This window comes from Aotus nancymaae, unplaced genomic scaffold (assembly GCF_030222135.1).
Source record: "Aotus nancymaae isolate 86718 unplaced genomic scaffold, 86718_ANA_hifiasm-v0.15.2.pri h1tg000141l, whole genome shotgun sequence".
Taxonomy (NCBI): Eukaryota; Metazoa; Chordata; class Mammalia; order Primates; family Aotidae; genus Aotus; species Aotus nancymaae.
Window position 1 is genome coordinate 635,022 of NW_026988556.1, and position 19,916 is coordinate 654,937.

Below are 19,916 nucleotides of genomic sequence, written 5' to 3' on the forward strand. Positions count from 1 at the left end.
GTTTACTTCTGAGGGGCGGCATGGGGCCAGCCACACATCCGGACACCGTGAGGGGAACAGGTGACTGAGCGCAGAGGCACGGCTGCACTGCCTCCTGAAGCACAGCCCGGGAGCTCCAGCCGAGCCGGGCCTGGCCTGGGTGCCCTGTGGATGGGAAAGGCTTTCTGGAGGGATTTGCCCTAACGGTGCCTTCAAGTCTGAGGATGAACTAGAGGAGGAAGGTGAACAGCAGGGAAGGGGGATCTGGAAGGGAGCCGTGCAGGGGCCCAGGGTGAGGCGTGGGCACCTGGAGGACCAGGAACAGGTGCTTCCCATGGCCTTAGCTCAGCCCTCCTGCAGGGTAGCCACACTTGCCCACACCTCGTTCAGGCACAGCACTGGCACTGGGCGCCCACTCAGGCTGTGGCCCTGGAGCAGAGCTGGGGCCATGGTGGAAGGCCCAGGGGACCTCCTAAGACAGAAACTAGCTGCAGAGGTCCAGAAGGCTGGGGGCAGGGAGAGTGAGGAAAGGCGTCCTACCTTCAGTGCCCAGACAAGAGAGCTGAAAGCACAAGGCTGCTGCCCCTTGGGGGCTTCATATCCATTTCAGGATGCCTTTGCTGTTCTACCCACGGGCATGCCTCAGGGTGCTCCCAGCCCTTGGAGAAACAGGAGCAGTCACCTGAGAAGCCCTGTATTGTGTGGCATGAGAAATGAGCCAGGTAGCAAGGCACCATGCTTTGTGAGCACATTTAATAAAGAAAGCTAACTGTTGCCGGCAGCTGCCTGGATCCTGGGTGCCCTCCATTTCTGTGGCCATGAGGGACATTTCCTGGGTAAGGGCTAAGCACTGCTCTTGGTACCGTCCCCTTCTGACCCTCACTGGGAGCTGCACGGTTGGAGCAGCATCTAGATCCCACCTGGTCTGTGTGGGGTCCTGACAGTCCCCACAGGAGTATCAGGATCTCTCTCTCTCCAGCTGGCTCTGGAGCACCTGACCCCTCCGGAGACTCAGAGGCTTCTGACTCCGAGCATGGCTGGAGATCAGCAGATGTGGCACAGAAGTCAGCTCTGCCATTCCTTTTACTTTGGGGCCCTGGCACCTTTTGCCCCAACAGTCAAGTTTCCTAGGGTAGAAAAAAACTCCTCCATCTCCTTCTGCAACAGCTGGTTCCTCCTCTCCGCGTCCTCCCGCGCCCGCTCAGAGTTCCGCAGCTTTATTTCCAGCATGATGTACTTTTTCTTTTCCTGGTCCAGTTCTTCTTCTAACCGGGACATTCGTTTTCTCAGGTCCGCACTCCCTTCTTCCATTCTGAAAAGTCAAGGAGAGACGCTGTTTGAGACTCTGTGGGCTGGGTTCACTGTCACAGGGGTGTAGCCCTGCTTGTGCTCACTGTGGGGTGAGGGGGGCTCAGGCTAGGCCATGGCAGTGGAGGACACCGCAGCTCAGTGGGGGAGGATACCCCAACTCATCTGCTCCTCACAAGAACCCCAGTATTTCACCTGTGAGCAAACTGCCCCCTTCCATAGCTCCCTTAGGCCTGTGATCCTGAAATCACCATGAGGACCCATGCCTTCAGAGCCTCCCTGAGTCCGCATTTGCCCCTCCAGTACAGTATGGGATGGCCTGCCAGCTGGCCAGAACAGCACGCCCTGCACGGGGAGGGTTGGGACTTAGGCTGTTCCCCTAGCCTTTGCTCCTGTGCTGCGGCCTCCCCTCCCACAGCTCCCTGCAGCTCCCACACCGTCCCCACAGTCCATCCACACGTGGCAACCCACAGGAGATCCTGCAGGGTGGTCACTTCCATTCCTGCTCACCCATCACGTTCAGCTCAAGCGCCCCCTCCACGATGCTGCTTCCTGTGGTCCTCCCCAGCAGGTCACAGTGGTGCATCTCTGCGCCACCAGAGCCAATACCACACACATCCATGCAGGTTCACCCTGCAGTGTGCAAGGTTGGCACAGGTATCTGTTTGACCAGATGACCAGCTTATGTCTGTCCAAAGGGACACCTGAGCCCAGCCCCTGAGAACACATGCTGGAGTTTAGGGCCCAGCCTGGTGACCACTGAGCCACATGGCTGTGGGAAGGACACAGGCACACTGAAATGCAGAAGGTGACCGCTCCTCAGAGCACCAGTAACCATGGACTGAAAGACACCAGGGACCCAGCCTGGCGGCTGGTACACGGTGCATGAGAAACAAATACAGATTCCCTGCCCCACCAGAATGAGGCCTCCATCCTCATCACTTAGCTGGAAGCATGGCCTGAGCCCTCCCCGCCAGGAGCACAGGCAGCTGTCAGAGAGAAGTCCCCTTCCTCCCCACTGCTTCTTCTGGTCTCAGGCCTGAAGCCCTCCTCTTCCTTCTCTGCCAGGTTCAAGCCTTCAGGCCCCAATTACACACTGATGACTCTGAACCATTTCTTCAGCATCTCCAACTCAAAGGGTCAGAACTGAGCTCCTGACCCTCATCTCCAGACCACTCTCTCGTAGCCCTGGTGCACTCTCTTGGTGAACGCCTTCCTCCAGCTGCTCAGCTGAATGATGATATCCTCCCCTAAGCCTATTATTTTTCTGGGCCCCATATCTGATCAGTTAGCAAAGCCTTTTGGCTCTACCTTCAAAATATGCTCAGCACCTGGCCGCTTCCCCCACCTCCACCGGTTGCCCCTCAGGGCCATGCACCCCACAGATCAGGCCTGGACCCCCACGCCTCCTAATTGGTCTGTTCTGTCCTTGTCCCCTGGCAAGCTCTGCTCGGCATGGCACCCAGGTGCACCTGTCAAAGTGCCCAAAGTGCCAAGACCATCAGCTTCTCATTTCATTCTCATCTCAGGAAAAACCAAAGCATTGCCCAGGCCAAAAGACCCCGCCCATTGGCCCACCTCACACACCTCCAGTTCCCAGCCCCTGACTCTTCCCCGCTTGTCTGGGTCTTGGGTTCAGTGCTGGCTGCAGCTCTGGGGTCTCCTCCTCCAACCCTCTACCCTGAGGCTCCTCTCCACGCCCCTCCACATTGCTCTATGTTCTCCTCCTTCATCTCCCTTTTAACACACCTTGCATTTTTCGAAATGTAGCATGCCTATCAGGTCTTTGTCTCCCTGCAACCCAAATAAGAATGCAGGCAGAAATTTTGATCAGTTTTGGCCACAGCTGTGGCCACCTGCACAGCATCTGGTACTTCACAGACAACCGACTCTCTTTTGGGAATGCATGAAGGAAGGTGACTCCCCAGAAGGGCCCTGGGGAAGGGATCCGACTGGGGTCCTCAGAGTCAGGACAAAGGCCAGCCTCACTCCACCACCCGATGGCTCCATACATGCAGACAACAGGATGCACATTCCCAGTCCCCTGCTGGACGGGACAGGTGCTGATGCCCTTACCTGCCTTTCTGTGCTCAGAGACCCTCCTCACTCTAGACCCTCCCTCTAACCAAGGGAACAGCCCAGACCACTTTGCTATCGAGGACAGTCACTGCACAAGGGCTATCACTGCTGTCCCTCTGCCTCTGGGAACCTCATCTTACCTCCAGCCCAGCAGGCAGGAGTTAATGCAAGCAGCAAAGGCTCCTGAGTGCTCCCATCCACTGTGAGTCACTTAACACTCAGGACAAACAGGCGCGGTCACACCAGGGCCCAGAGATCCTGCCGGGGACACTCAGCCAATCCCTGGTGGAGCTGGGACTAGAACCCAGGCAGTCTGACCCAGAGTCCAACAGTCCTGCATCTCCCTTGAGAAACCACACCTTGGAGCAGGCCAGAAGAGCTCCAGGCACTCTGCACACGACAGGTGCAGCTGGTGCCGCCCAGCCTTCTGCATGGGAAGAGTTCCCACGTGCCCTGTAGTTTGGCCTGTGAGCTCATCCAAAGCAGTCAGCATCTTCCACTATATTTCTGGAGGCCCGTGGGTTTTACGGATGCTATTTTCTTTCTCGGCTCCATCCTATGGGTCCTTCCAGCCCTGACTCAGGCACTGCCTGCTGTGACCTCCCCCACGGCAGAGGCCTCTGCGCTCAAGGTCCCTCTCCCATATCTTCCTGTTGCAGACACAGTGCCTGTACATGCCTGGCACTCTCCAGCACCCAGGGGACAGCTGTCAGCAGAGCAAAAGGGCAAGGGCTGTCATTGCAGCTCCCAGTAGAAATCACAGGCTCAGTGGGCAGCAGGACTGCCTCCCACCTCCATCCACTGCCTCTGATGGAAAAAGGAAGCCCCTGCTAGTGTGTGGGACCCAGGTGTACAGGTCAACCAGCTAACAGGGACCTGCAGCCCGACGGGCCAAGAAATCTGAGATGCTGAGGGAAGCCCCCAGCGCTGAGAACCCAGCCTCCAAGAGCTGAGGTTCCTCACTGCAGAGGGGAACCCCAGTCATCATGGGAGGCAGGAACTCCACCCCCTTATGAATGAGCTTGCAAGCCTCAGGGTGCAGCATAACAATCCCGTGACCAGGGCAGGCACAAGGGCTTGGTTTAGCAGGGAAATTGGATTCTGATCCCATCCAGGAAGGGGTCTTCACTTCCCGCCTAGCTGGCCTGGGGCCTGGGCACTTTCCAGGGCCCAGCATCCAGGCTATGGGCCCCTGTACTGGGACACAACTGGGACCTGCCTCCAGGGGCCACCTCTCCCTGGCTGCGGACTGCACACCGACTCTGCTCCCACCTCTGCAGCAAAGTTCCCCTGGCTGGGCGGGCATTCCCACTCGCGTGAAATCAGCAGGTCTCCACAGCGCTGACTGCGTGCCAAGCTGACTGCGTGCCAAGCCTGCCAGCCCCAGGGCTTTCCCAGAGCTAGGATTCCCCTCTCTGAGGCTGGCTTCCAGGGCCAGCGGCTGGGAGGTCAGGGGCTGACGCCCACATGCCAAGAACACAGCTCTCCGGCAGGCTCCACCCGGTCAGAAGAAGCTCCACGTGGCAGCAAGTTACCTTTTCACACTCCTCTCGTACTCAGTCCGCTGGTGGCACAGCTCGGCCCTGAGCTCTGCGATCAGCCCCTGCAGGGCCTCGGAGCGGCGCGCATGCTCCCGAGTGGGGCTGCCCGGCTCGCTGTTGCTGGCACCCGTCCCCGCCTCGTCCAGGCTGTGGCCCAGGTCCAGGGACTTGGGGTCCTCGCTGCTGCTGGGGAGTGGAGAGGGCTCCAGGGCCCATTCGGTGTGCAAGGAGCTGCGGGAGGAGTCGCTGGCGCGGCAGGCCGTGCAGCTGCTGAGCGAGCCCCCCGCCGACGACTCGCTGGACGAGGCCCCCGACCACGTCATGCTGGCCACGCTGGGCATGCCAGGAACCAGGCCCGCAGGGGGCACACTGTCGTAGGTGGAGAGTCTCTGCACAGAGCCCGAGTCCTTGAGCCGGTCTCCCGACGAGGCTCGGCGGTGGCCGCGCAGGGAGGACAGCCCGTTCATGAGCCAGTTCCCGCCAGAGGAGATGATGGGCACCTCCAGGGATGAGCCGCCCCCCTTCGGGCTTCCGGACCGGGACCCTGGCTGCTGGAATGAGGACTTCCAACTGGGCAGGGTCTGTACCTTCTTCCCAGGGCTGCACCGACTCCCCGGCCCCGTGGGGGCGGTTCTGGAGAGCACCGCCACGGCCGCCCCATCCAGGGAAGAGGTCCTGTGCGTGGGCAGGCCGGGGCCACCGGGCTCTCCCTGGCTGTCCCTGGTGACCTCCTCGGAGCCCCACCCCACTGCGCACTGCTGGCCTCCGCGCGGGGAGGTGGGCCCTTCCGCGGTGGGCGCCGTGAAGAGCTGGCTGTGTTTGCGGATGAGGACGGTCATCAGGTGCTGGATGAGGGAAGTGCCTGCGGGAAGAGAGGCGGAGAGAGGCCTTGCTGCCAGCGGCCCGGCCCAGGGTCGCTCTGCCAGTCATGGGGAAGCTGCAGCTTTGTGGGAGCTCGTCCTGTTCCCAGAGCCAGGCTGCCCCTCAAAGGAGCCTTCATCCGCCCAGAGGAAAGGACCACGCACCCTCCAACTCCAGGCAGGACAGCAGGATGGGGCTACAGAACCACCTTCCTCAGGCACAGTGCTGCAAGCAGGGAGGAAACACTGTGCCCGCGCCCACGCCCTCCAGCTGGGGTGGGGTGAGGGGGCAGGGCCCAGGGCTTCAGGATGAGCAGGTGGCAGGTTGGAACTGGAAACTGGGAGTTGAGATGCCAGAGCTCTCTCGGCTGCCCCATGTTACCACTCCCGCCCCCCAGGCCCCCATACTGCTGACAACCGCCATGCCTGAATGTCCACACTCTGGGAGCACAGGGCTCTGGGACAGGGAATAGAGCCTTTCCTGTGTGGGGCACACATACCATTGCACACACAGTGTACCCACCCACCCCCAAAAATCCCTCCCCCAACAATCACACATACAGTGCACCCCACCCACCCCCAAAGTCACACACACACATACAATTGCGCAAACAATGCACCCACCCAGCCTCCCCAAATGCCCCCAACACACAATCACACATACAATGCCTACTCCCCAAAATCACACACACACATACACAACACACCCTCCCTAGCCTCCCCAAAGTGCACCCTGCCCACCGCCTAGAATCCCACACACATAGAATCTCTCACACACACAATCCCCCATCTCTAGGCCAAGGCCCCTGCGATGCAGCCCCCAGGTGGGGTGGGGGCCTGCAGTGGAGGTGGGCAGTGCAGGAAGGACCATAGTATCTACCCAGCTGCCTCATTCCCTCCCAACACCCTCACCACAAAGACCAGATGCTAGGAGGTCCCCTGGGTGGGAGGAATGGCTGAGTGCCAGGGTGGACTCTCCCATTGAAGTTGACTAGGAATCCTGGAAGAAGTCAAGGAAAGAATTCTGAGGCCAAGAACTTAGGTGATGCAGGAATTCCATGAAGCAGGCAGGGCAGGCCTCCCCCTTGAGCATCTATTACCACCAAGCAGGGGAGAGCTTGTGTTTTCCTGGCCTGGTGGGGTCCTAGGGTGGGAGACCCAGCCAGGGCAGGCCAAAGACAGGACTTAGTAAAAGCACCCCATCATGTCCTTGGACATGGGATAGGGGCCAGAACAGCCTCAGCTGTGAGCTTCCTGTCTGAACAGCACGTCTCTCTGCATCCTCCACAGGGGACAGTGTTCCATGGGCCCTATGAGGTGTGCTCTCTTTTCCATGGCAGCCTACATCTGTGCCCTTTGCTAAGTCTAGCTGACTGGCCTCTGGTGAGTGTCCTCACCTCTCCTGGCCTCAGTTTCCTCATCTGTAAAGTTGGGGCCGATTACCACATCCCAGGCTGGTTGTAAAGCGTGAAATGAGGAGATGCCAACAAAGCACTTAGTAGAAGCTTACTGAAAGCAGCTGCTGTTGCTGCTATTTTTAATCACTTATTGTTACTTATCATAGAGAAATTCTCCAGGGTTTGCAAAGCCGACATCTAGGAACCTATGACAATTGCGTGATTATAAAAGGAAAGCAAACATGTCTGTATGTGTTCAAGTGCAAGAATGCTGGCCTGTCCCATCCCTCCAGCCTCTTCTATCCACAGAAACCCCTGGCCATTCTAATTATACCCGGTGACCTGCTGCTGCAAAATTCCTTTTTGTCTTACAGCGGGACCTTATGAGGGTGGCGGGGTGAGGTCTGCAGAGGCTCCTGCCAAGTCCCCAGAGATGGAGATGTGCTGTCTGAGCCACCCCTCCTGCTGGCCTGGCCCTGGGCTGACCTGGTTCCAAGGACTTGCCCCAGACCAAGATGAGCCCAGACCCAGCAGCACCCAGGGACACCAGGTACACCTCCCCCTTACCTTCCATGATGGTTATTGGGTCCTCAACCTGTGGCTGCAGAATGTTAGGTCCAAAGACGGTCGCCAGGTTCTGGACACTCATCTTGTTGACATTTGAGTACGCTTGAACTTCATCCAGAAACCTGCAAAGTAAGGAAGCAGCAGTCATCAAAGAAGCAAGTTCTGACGCCCAGTCTCCTGGGAGCAGCCGGGACGCCCCGCCCCACCCCTGCTGAGCCTTGCTACCTGCAGGCTTTTGCCCACTGGGTGCAGCCTGCCTCTCTGCCAGGCTCGATAAGGGCAGGTTTCCCCCGGGGCCCGAGAGGGCCATCAGAAGCAAAGGTCACTGGGACAAGGGCCCACCGCTATTTGTGTGGAAGGAGGACACATGACTCTCCACACTGCAGTGGGTGCAGATTCTGGGAAGTCCCAGACCCTAGTCAGCACCAGCCCTACATGCCCCTTCTCAGGGTCCAGGATAGGGATACATGAAGGGTTGGGGTCAAGAGGCAGATGGCTGGGGGAACAGGATGGTGAGAGGCACCCAGGAGGGACAGAGGGTATGTCCCTTCTGGAATTATCTACCCAGGACTGTTTAAAACCACCTGCTCAGGGTCTGCGCTTTTCCACTCCCTGCTGCATCCACACTAGGTGTGGCTCTGCAGCGGGGGTGGGGGAGGGCCCCCCCAACAAGGAAGAGTTGTGTGTCTCACAGTGGGGTTGGGGGATGATCGCAGAGCCAGTGCAGGAAAGCCTGGTTCCCTCCTGCCACGCCACTTACTTGCAGATGTATCTGAGCAGGTTGTAATTGGCCTGAGGAAGGTTGCTCACTTGTTTAGCCAACTCCAGAGTGCCCTTAGGAATGAAGAACAGAATTTCAAACAAACACCAGGAATGAGGCCCTGGGCCTTCTCTGACTTCGAGGAGGTGTAAGCAAGGAGAAGGGAGGTGGGGGCTACGGTGACCCGGCCCCAGTGAACCAGAGGGCTCCACCACCTCCCCCTCCCCTCAAGGAGTGGCCAGGGCCCAGCTGTGACCTCCTGGGAAGCTAACTTGCTTCCAAGGAGCTGGTGTGAGGGGTGAGCCTATGCTGGCCGCTGTGGAGGAATGTCAGGGCCAGCACTCAGCTCACTTATCAAGACACAAATATTTGCCAGATAATGAGCCCTCATCTCCCACATGGCCTCGGGGAGGTGAACAGTCCTTAGCTGGCCCTGAGCCACCTGGGGCTGCAGACTAGCACCTGCAGGGGCGGGGACAGGGGGGCTGGCCCATCTGTCTTGGGAGCTAGTTCAAATTCTTTTGGGAAGGAAACGAGACATAAATAAAAGATCTCCCTGTTTCTGAGCCCATGACAGGCCTGAGTGGCCTGAGTGTGGGGAGTGTGAGCGGCCAGAGCTGGGCACCCCGGGACCTGGGCAGCATACAGGTATGGCTCCAGACAGACAGCAGGATGCCCTGGCCCCTCCCCAACCCAAGCAGGATGCTCCAGGCCCCCACCACACCCCCCACACAAAGCAGGCCTCCACAGGATCCATGGACCATGAAAATTCATGAAAATTAGAGTCTGTGTCCTGACTCTACAGGCTGCCACCCAGCCAGCCCATCTCCCAGGACCTATCCCTAGGAGCCACTGACCTCCCCCTCGTCCTTGGTGAGCAGCTGGGCGCAGCTGAGGAAGTCCTCGTACCTGGCGAAGGGGACCACGGGCTCGGGGAGCTCCCGCAGGTACAGCTTCAGCAGGGAGGCCACCGTGTGCACGTCTGTTGTGCTGGGGAGTTGGGGGGAAGAAGAGGACAGGTGTGTGAGGCCTGAGATGGCAGGAAATCTCAGGAGTGACTGGCACCCCCTCGTTGCCAAGGGGCAGCCTCGGTCTCAGGTGCATGCTTAGGCACACTGAGGCTGCATCTGCGGTCAGCTGCCCTGGTGAAGGAAAGGCCCATGTCCTTCTGGGAGCAGTAGATAGAGCTGGGGGAGGGGCAACTAAGGATCCATGGCCAGGAGTTCCAGCTCAGGGACAACCCACCATGCCCAGACACCCATTCAGAACCCCTGAGTTTCATGTCTGTGTCAGTCCGTCCAGGACCTGCTCCTGTCCTGCATAGACTGCATGGGACTCCAGGGGCTGCAAAGCCACAGGGCCCTGCAAAGCACAGCTGCTCCACCCTAGCAACTGCCCTGGACCAGAGGAATCAAGTGTGATGTAGGTCAGGTTGCACAGGGGAGGGCCTTGGGACACAGGCTGGGGGCCCCTTCTACAGGCCTGGTGGCCATCCCAAGGTCTCCTGCAGGACGATGTGGGAGCCTGGGAGCCGCCAGCTCTCCAGTAGGAATAGCTGTCTCGCAGGCCCTCTGTAGGTGCTGCCAGCCCCAGCCCAAGCTTGCCCACCCTGCTGTACTTGACCTTGGCTGGAGTGGGAGGAGCTGCATCAAAGCTCCCACCAAGCAGGGCTGCTGGCTTCTTGTCAGGGAGCAGTTATCCAGGGACCAACAGCAGGAGCAGGTCAGAGGTCAGGCCCTTTCCTCTCTTCCTGTCCACAATGGGGACACCTAGCCTTCTAAGCTCATTACCCCCTCTCCAGTGCCCCAAGAGTCCACTCCAGGCCTCAGTCTCCTGCTCTGGCTCGGAGGTGCCAAGGCTAAAGTAGACCAGCTGTGGGTGGTGGTGGCACTAGGCCTGGCACAGTCCTTTCCTGGGTCCCATGTGGGGTCTGCAGTCGAGGTCCTATACAAGAGCCTTGGTATCTCCTCAAAGCTTGCATTCCAAGCAGTATACAGGCCCCAGGTAGTTCATCTACTTGCCTAGGGCCCTGGACTTAAGCCCTGGACTGTATTTCCAGCAGGAAAGATGAGCCCAGGGCCAGGAGACTGTGGCTGTGCCTTTATGCTATCACCTGGCCCTGGCTGAATCCCAGGCTGGGCTCACTCAGATAAGTGCCTTCTGGCCCTCATATTTGGAATTCTGGTGTTCCATGTGTCCATATGCATCCCAAATACACCTGGGACCCCTCGTTGCCTGAGGCTCAGTGGCTCTTGGTCTGGCTGGGTCCGGGCAGCCCCCACTCCACCCCTGCTTCCCTCTCCAGCCAGGCTTGCTGCTGCCACACGCTCGGTGGCCTTCTTCCGGGCCACGTTCCTGGCCAACTGCCCTGGGTACCCAGGCTTGAGCCCAGCAGCCCCTTCTCCACTGGGGCCCCATGCCTTCAATGGCAGCCTGAGTAGAGCAAGAGAGATTGGGGGAGGGTCAGGAGGCAGGGAAGTGTGGCTGGGAGCCAGCCCACGTCTTCCCCTTTTCTGCAACTGGAGGGATGGGAGAGCTTCTGCCCTGGGCAAGTGGAGAGAGCTGCCCCTCCTCTGCAGACCTCCCGAGTTGCATCCCTGCCCCGCAAGGTCTTGCTGTTCAGCCCTGTCCAGCCTCCCATCCGATCATCACCAAACTCTTACTTCCTTTCCATGCCCCTCCCTCCCTCCCCTCTTCCTCCTTCCCCATTGCAGTACTTTTAACAGCTGTTTCCAGGCCTTTTCTTGAGACTTTTCCATAAACTGCTGTCCCCTTCCCTCCTCTAACAAGCACCCAAGGAGAACTCTGCACAGCCTGTGGCCCTGTGGGTGCCCCCGCACAGCCTGTGGCCCTCCCAGCACGCATTGACACTACTGCAGGCAGAGGTGGGGGTTGTGAGGCAGAGAGGGCAGCAGTTGGTCAGCAGATGAAGTGCGTGCCCTGGGGGCAAACTGGTCCTGGTGGTCAGGGCAGCCCGCACTGAGGCAACCCTCCATCTGCAGGTTCCTCATCACCTCTCCCTTCTCAGGGACCCCCTCCTGCTCACATTTAACACCAGCATCCATCCAGAAAGGATAGCAGCTGAGGGTGTTAGAAGAGCCTGGCAGCCAGGAGTCCATGCAGCCCCAGGCTCCGGCACAGAGGAGGCTGTCCTCAGCACTCAGCAGCAGGTGGCAGCCTGCGAGACGGACAGCCCAGTGTGCAGGAAGGGACAGGTATGGGGCAGGGAAGGGACAGGTATGGGGCAGCTCCAGGCACTGAGGCTTCCAGGCCTGGTAAAGCTTTAACGGGAGACAAGCCCAGGACCTGGGGCTAAAGGGTACCTTCTTATAGAGATGAGCAGGAAAGTGAGGAGGGGGATTTGTGGAGAAGGTGCAGGATAGAAGCCAACACCCCAGTAAGCAGGCAGGCTATGGCCTGGGGGAGGGAGCTCCCTCCCAAGAGCCTCTGTCGGAAGTGGGTGAGGAGGGGATCCTCTGTTGGGGGTGGGTGGGAAGGGGGCCCTCCGCCAGAGAGGTGGGGGCAGGGAGGGGGTCCTCCAGCTGGGGGACGTGGTGGGGAGGGTCCCTCCGTGGGTACAGATGCAGAGCCAGAGGAGCTGCCATGGTAATGGCAGAAAGCGGGAAGGATGGCCTCAGATACCCAAGGAGGAGTTTCTAAAGGGAGAGGGACCCAAAGCCCAGGGCCACCATGGCAGTATGGGGTCACGCAGAGATGGGGGTGGAGGAACAAGGCTAACATGTCCACCATGGAGATGGCCCTCCAGAGACAATTCCAGAAACAGCATAGAAGCAGACAGAGAGGGAGAAGGCAGACAGAGAGGACCTCCAAGACACAGGGAAGGCTGCCCCAGGCTGCTGGGAGGCTGAGAGTCAGGTCTGCGTGGAACACACCCTGCGGGCACCAGCTACCTTTCCAGGGGAATTCAGCAGACAGGCCAAGTGGGGAAAGGAGGCTGAGCATGCCAGGAATCACACCTTGGGAGAGCAGGTGTGCCCAAATGGAAACCCGGCAGGGTGGGTGAGGTTCGGATGGCCTACGCCACTCCAGGGAGCCCCAGCAGAGTTTGAGTAGGGGAGTGTCGAGGTCTGCAGAAGCCCCTCAGGTAGCATCAGGCACTAGGGCAGCAGAGCATCTGATCCTGGAGAGCTTCCAAAAGTCCCGGTTCCCAGACTCTACCCAGGTGACATTATTTGAAGCAATCTCCAACCCTAATACTAGGCCACATAAGACAGGATGGAAGAGGCCTGGCTGGCAGAGGTTCAGAATGGACCACAAGCTCACTGAACTCAGCATTGGGATGGAGCTTCATAAAGCTCTGGATGAAGGATCCCCCGTACCTCCCTGGGCAGAACATCTCTGGGGAACAGTGGTCAGTCCTCTCCATCTAAGGAGAGGAGCTGACACCTCCCCTGGTCGCAGTGACGGGCCTGGGAAGAAGATGAGGGGCTGAGTGTTCTGTCCCCAGAGGAGAAGCCCTGGGAGGCCAGGGCTGCCTGTGGGTCCTGGGGCAGATCCAAGAAGACATGGTGGAAGCCCGTGGAGGGTAGGTTTTCTTGATGCAGGAAGAACTCTATGAAAAACTGCCCCATGATGGGTGGGCGCACTGTCAGGGGAAACAGAGTCCCCAAACAGTCCTGAGCTGGGGGATAGTTGGCTCCACCCAGGGTGATCCAGGGCCTGGGTAAGCCCCCATGATGGGTAGGATGGACATGGTCCCAGGGCAGGTGCAGAAGACTTGCTCCCCTGTCCCCGGAACCCAACAGGAAGGAAGCCGAGCTGCTACGCCATCTTGCCACCAACAGAGCCTGGCGGTAGGTCAACGGAGGAAGCATGGCCAAGAGACAGATCCTGAGAGGGGACCCCTGGCTGGCAGAGTGAGGGTGTGCCCTACACTCTGCCACTGGGAGGGCTGGCCCACCATCCAGTCACCAGCCCACCCCTGCCACTAGAGCTGGTGTCCTGGGCAGGAGCCCCTGCAGGAGGAATGAACAAGTGGCTCTACATCACCCCTGATCATGAGCTCACCTGTCAAAACAGTGGCTTCTCCCCACAGTCGAAGGAATCCTGCAGGTCCCTCACCAGGTTGGCCTGGCCCGGCATGCGGAACAGCCCGTCCTCAGTGAGCCCGCGCTCCCGGATGAAGTCCACACACTGCTCCACCAGCAGGGGTGCCAGGCGGGGACCATACTTCCGCTCGTGGTGGACTGTGTCCTCCAGGCGCTGCCCAAAGATCCCTGAGCACAGAGAGGAGCTAGTCACACCCTCCACCACCCAGCTCAGTGGTTCGTGCTTGGGACGATGGAGGGCAGGTGCACTGTTAGGGCTAAAAGTGGCTCCTCCCCAGGAAACAAATTAGACACTGGGAGGACGCACACCAGAAGGCTGGGCCCTGGGCTGCCTGTGGACAGACAGCAGGAGGGAGCAGTGGGCTGGTGGCGTGACCTGGCCCCTGGAGCTTGCGCAAGCCAGGAGCAAATGGCCCTCAGGGAGCTGCATTATGCATGTCATTGATTGGTTTTGCACCATTCCAAATGAGAAGCCATCCAATGTCCATCAACAGCAGAACCAGTATATCTCCTGTATTCTGTTCTTACCATGGAACACTGTGCAGCAATGAGAATAAATGAGGCACAGCTCACCGGACAAGACAGACACAGTAATACGAAAACCACAGTCATCACTCAGCATCAATCATCATCAGGAAAACACAAATCCAAACCACTATCTGATCCCACCTCACTAGGACGGCTACTGTCAAAAGAACAGATAGTCACAAGTGTTGGCGAGGAGGTGGAGAAACCCTTCCTTGTGCACTGCTGGAAGGATGATGAGATGGCAGTTGCTGTGGAAAACAGTATGGCAGTTCCTCAAAAAATTAAAACTAGAATCACCAGTAATCCCTCCCCTGGGTATATACCTAAAATAATTAAAAGTAAGGTCTCAAAGAGATACTTGCACACTCAGGTTCACAGCGGCATTATTCACAGTAGCTGAAACACAGAAGCAAGCCATGTGTCTGTCAGTGAATACACGGAGAAGCAAGACATGGTATTTGCATACAGTGGAAACTGATTCGGCCTTAAAAAGGAGGGAAATTCAGACACATGCTACGACATGGGTGGACCTGGAGAACATCATGTGTAAATCATTCACAAAAGGACAAATACTGTGTGATTTCTCTTACATGTGGAGCCTGGAGTAGTCAAATTCACAGAGACAGAAAGTAGAATGGCGGCTAAAGGGGCTGGGGGCAGGGGAGATGGAAGTTAGAATTGAATGGGCAGAGTCTCAGCTTTGCAAGATGGAAAGTGTTCTGGAGATGGAGAGTGCTGGTGGCTGCACAATAATTTGAATGAACATAATGCTGCTGAACTGTGAGTTTTAAAAATGATGAAGTTAGGATGTTTTATGTTAGGTGTATTTTATGAAAATTTAAAAAAATTAGAAAACAAAAAACATCATCAGAAACAAAAGAAGCCAAACCCCAGAGTGCACACTGCATGACTCCATTTATGTAAAGTTAAAGATAGGCCAGACTCATCTGTGCTATTAGGCCAGGACACGGTTACCTTGGTGGGTCAGTGACTGGAAGGGGCTCAAAGGCTTCTGGGGTTGTGGTAACGCTGTGTCTCCCCCGGCACGGTTTACCCAGTTATGTCCCACTTGAGAAAGTTCACTGAACTGTATACTTATGACTTGTATACTTTTCTGCATGCTACTCTTAAATAACATTAGCAAAAAGAAAGAAAAGAAATCAGAGAGAGAATGATCTAAAACGATACATGACAAGCCACCAGATGAGGAATAGAGGGAGAGGGGAAGGAGGCAGAGAACTTCAGAGAAAATCTATGAAAGCTAAATTTATCACTAGCCTAAGAGGTTCCTGGCAGCCCAGGCAAAGAAAGGAAGGAGTTGAGAGCCATAAAGCTGTCTATACCATGGTACAGTAACAGGAGAAACAGACTTCTGCCAGCCTCTAAGCTTTCAAGCTGAGTTCTTGACTCTTTGGAGTGCCTGACATTATTCACACCCCCTGTGCAGAGACCTTCCCAACAGGGTGGCTTGTGGGCTGTTCCAGGGGCAAGATGCCAAAGCTCCATGTCCAGGCATGGGACTTCCCAGGGACGTGGGCACTGAGCCAGCTAAAAGTGGGGCTCTATTTGTCCTACTTAGCTCCCCAACACAGGGGCTATTTTGGAATAAGATACATCAGTCCCTGATACAGTGCCTGGCACAGAGCAGGACACAGTAAATGCTCCTCCTCACCCTCCTTGACCCAAAAACTAAGTGTATAAAACCCGAAAGTTAAAGACTCTTCCTTTGAGAAAACATGCCCATGTGGGCTGCACCTGCTGGATGCCAGCAATGCTTTAGCGAGAAGTGTGTGTGCGCATGTGTGCATGTAGTGTGGGTTTGTATGTGCACATGTGTGCATATGCGCAGGGTGTGGGCTTGCAAATGTATGTGCATATGTATGCATGTGGGCTTGTGTGTGCACGAGCATGCACAGGTGGGGGGCGTGTGAGAGTGAGGAGAGTGCCAATGTAGCTACACACGGTGATGTGTTGCCAGGTGCTGTTCTGAGCATTTTACACCCATCAGCACATTTAATCCTTCCCATCTTGATAACTCAGGGACTGTCACTACCACTGTAACCATCATCATCATTATCTTGACTTTTGCCTGTTCAGCTTGTGGGGTGTTTGAACTGAGAGGCATGGGGGCTTAAGAATGTACACAAGTTCACTCAGCATACACGACAGGGACAAGGTTCCAACCCAGGCAGTCTGGCTCCAGGTACAGAGAATGCACTTGGTCACGTGACTGCTTGGCACCCATGCTGGTCCGGAGATACCTATGTGAGGCATCCCCCAACTCAGCCCCAGCCGTTCCTGAGAATGTGGGTCCTGTGGAGGGACAACACGCAGAGGTCACAATACTAACACGAAGGGAAAGCTGCTGCCGCCTGGGACCCGGTGGGCGAGACCAGTCGCCCCTGACCATAAGTGGGGCCCAAGGGGCCATTCATGAGCCTTGAGCACAGGGGGTGACCCTGCTGCAAGCTTGGCCTGCTAGCTGCCTGGGGCACCTCTGAGAAGCCAGTCTGAGGAGGCTCTGGGGCTCACCACTGACAGTGTCCTGGCCTTTCCACCAGCCCAAGTGTGGCCTGGGCTGGTCCAGGGACACTGAGCCCCTGCTCTCCCTCACCTCAGTCAGGGCTCAACAACTGATGCCCAACAATGGGCCACATAGGTCCACAGATGTGCCTGTGTAGCTCGTATGATGTTAGAACCATTTTTAAATTAGTTATTTACAATCAAGAGATTTTATACATAAATCTGGATTCCCAGCTTCTCTTAAAAAATCCGGACGTGGTGACACCAGGCCTGAGTTCCATAAAAGCAACAGTTGCAGAGCGCAGTGGCATCTGTGATAGCGCACACACGGCCAGTTCTCCGCAGTCCCCACCATCCCCTATCACTTCCAACCTAGCCCATGCTCCACTCATGTGGTCTTGCCAGGTATTCGTTCAGCTCTTCTGCTTTGACCTCTAGGGCACAGACTTGCCCCAAGGACACTGGGGCCAGGATAAGTAGGAAAGGTAGCAATGGGAAGTCACACCTTTCGGGACCAGAGGCCTCTGCTGGGACCTCAAATGGGCAGGCAGAGGGCACCCGGGAGGAAATGCCCACAGGCAGACAGTCCCGTGAGGGGAGGGGCTGGCCTGGCAGTGCACCTGGTGCCTGCTGCCTGCCTCCTGCCTCCATCCGCACACACACACACGTCACCTTTTCTCCAGCTCTGCCCACTGCTTGAGTGGCATGAATCCGTCTGCCTTCGTGGGGCTGAAGTGGGCGGGGCCTTCTCCCTGGTACCGCTTTCCTCTTTAGTCTGGGCAAATTTCTTACTAGCCCTCAGAAGAAAACTCAGAAGTCCTCCTATGTGAGCTGCCCCAGACCCTCCCTTCACCTTTCCCTCCACCGTCACAGCCCTGACTGCCGCTACTCCAGACAGCATGAGGACACTCCCCCCTGCCGGGTTGCTGGCCTGCCCAGGGTCACATGCTGGGCTTGCAGCAGAGGCCAAAGAGAACCAGTGAAGGAGGGGACCACACTCTCCAGGGCTGCCTCCCATCCCGACTCACAGCTTTCAGCTCCACCCTCAGCTCACAGCTGACTGAAGGTCACAGTCAAGGAAGATACTCCAGGGAAAAATTCCAAAATTCTCTCTGGAGGCCTGTGGAGCATGGGTAATTCCACCTAGCCATCTCTTGACTCCAGCCCTGCCTGCTGTCCCATCTCCTGCCCCTAGGACCCCTGCTGTTGGTCTGTTTATCCACCTTTCCATCACCCCTGTACTTTGTGCCTGGCCCTGCTTTAGGAATTAGAGAGCTGCCCCGAGGGCCATAAACATATAAATCCCCCTGGGGCCTCCCCTGCTGCCTTTAACACCATTCTCAGGATAAAGCCTAAACTTGGCAGGCAGGCAAGGCCCTGCCCCACTCCCTCCTCCAGCCCCTAGGGGTGCAGAGCCTGGGCCAGCCTGCTGTTCACACAGTGCCAGCACATCCAGGCAGCTCCCAGCCCCAACACAACCACTAACTCTCTGCTGCCCCATGGCGCCTTCCTGACCACTTTCCCAAAACAGGGCTGGAAGAGCCAGGAAAGGGGCATCCACAAGGTCCTGGGCACTTCTAGAGAGAACAGGTTCAGGAGGAGGTGATGTCTGAAATCAACGTCTTAAAGATGAGCAGGAGGCAGGCAGGCAGGCGGGGTTGCAGGGCACATGACAGAGGATCATGGGGGTTGGAGGGCAGGGGTGAGGGGGCATGGTTGGCAGCACCCTGCCCGGGCATGGTGGGGCTTGGGTAGGGACACAGGAAAGTAGATGATGTTCAAGGCCAAAGGTCACAGAGACAAAGATTCTGGATCTGCACCAGTATTGGTCTGCTGCATATCCTGGCTAACCCACTGAGGAGCGCAGTTGCCTCCCTCTCCTGGGGCTCAGTCTCTGCATCTATGAAATCTATAAAATGGGATGATCACACCTGTCTTTAGGGGGTGCTTTGAAGGTGAGACTTCCCTGAGGCCCAGCCCCCAGGCACCACCAGGCCGCAGACTGGCCCCACATTCCCAGCTGGCCACTGGGAACCCATGGAAAGGAGCTGTCAGGAGCTGTGGGAAGGCCTCATTCCAGCTCAGCCTCCCAAGAGGCTTCCTTCCCTGCAGCCCTCCTGCGGAAGGCACCAGGTCCTGGGGCTTCTGGGCCTGGCCTCCACATCAAGGGCCCCACCACCCCTCCCCCCAACCAGAGTCTCTCCAGGGGAGGCTGGCAGGGCCTGCCCCCTCCTGGGTGAACTCCCTCAGCCCTCCTGGCACACTCGGAGGGGAGCCTTGCCAAGAACTAGTTCTAGTAGGTTTGTCAGCTCTCTGGAACCCAGCCTTCGTGTGGGTTCCTCGAGGTCCCAGCCCATGCTCTTCACAGAGCACTGGCTCTGCCACTGCAGGCAAAACTGGCAGAGGCTGCCTCTCCTCTTGATGAACCTGCTGCTGGGCATCCTCTGCCAGCATCCCCCTGGCAAAGCCATCCCTCACTCCCCTCCCCCAGAATCCCACACGGGAGAGAAAGCCCAGGCAGAGCAGTCTGCTGGCTGCAATCCTCATCCTCTATGACCCTGGACACTGTCCCTAGCCTCTCTGAGCCGGGTTTCGCCACCTCCCAGAGTGTGAGTGTCCACAGGAGATCTACCACACTAGGCACCGGGCAGCAGGTGCTTTGAAATGTGGCTTTCTCCGGAGAGAGATCCAAGATGGCTGATCACTAGCAGCTCAGGATCGTAGCTCCCAATGAAAGCGCAGAGAATGAGAGGATGGCACGCTTTCAGATGAATTTTTGTTGCTCACAGACCAGGAGATTCCCAGCAGAGGAGCCCCACAGGTCACCAGGGCGACTCTTGTGGCTGGTGCGGCAGTTTTGCTGGCACCTCAGCGTGGCAGTTCTTGGTGCAGAGTCTAGAGATTCCCGGGCAGAAAAGCACCATCAATCTTAACACCGCTGTTTTGGCCGGCACAGTGGATTGCTCAGATTTCAGCGCTGGGAATCAACAAGTTGGACGTCCGCTCAGAGACCTAGTTAGAAAGTTGGTAATTACAAAGATGGCAGAGGGATAAATATATAATGAAGGGAAGAAACCAGCCTAAAAAGGCAGAGAATACTCAAAATCAGAATGCCTCTCCCTCTACAGGGGATCGCAGTTCCTCATCAGCAACGGAACAAGGCTTAATGGAGAACGAGTGTGTTCCATTATCAGAAGCAGGTTTCAAAAGGTGGGTGATAAGAAACTTTTGTGAATTAAAAGAACTTGTTCAAACCCAATGCAAAGAAACTAAGAACCTTGAAAAAAGGCTTGACAAAATGCTAA

At 57.2% G+C, this 19,916-nt stretch overlaps 1 protein-coding gene and 1 pseudogene across 1 annotated transcript; both read right to left on the reverse strand.

The window, feature by feature from the left end:
* The window catches only part of LOC135272880 (GTP-binding protein 4-like), a 691,440-nt pseudogene that overhangs the window by 322,965 nt on the left and 348,559 nt on the right, over nt 1-19,916 (reverse strand).
* Nucleotides 615-18,112, reverse strand: LOC135272877 (rho GTPase-activating protein 22-like). The gene is made up of 8 exons (XM_064371590.1): nt 17,998-18,112; nt 16,315-16,401; nt 13,525-13,830; nt 9,349-9,485; nt 8,492-8,565; nt 7,732-7,853; nt 4,902-5,769; nt 615-1,291 (listed from the first exon to the last, which is right to left on the reverse strand). The coding sequence occupies exons 1-8, from the start codon at nt 18,110-18,112 to the stop codon at nt 1,063-1,065; spliced, it is 1,938 nt and encodes a 645-aa protein (XP_064227660.1). The 3' UTR covers nt 615-1,062.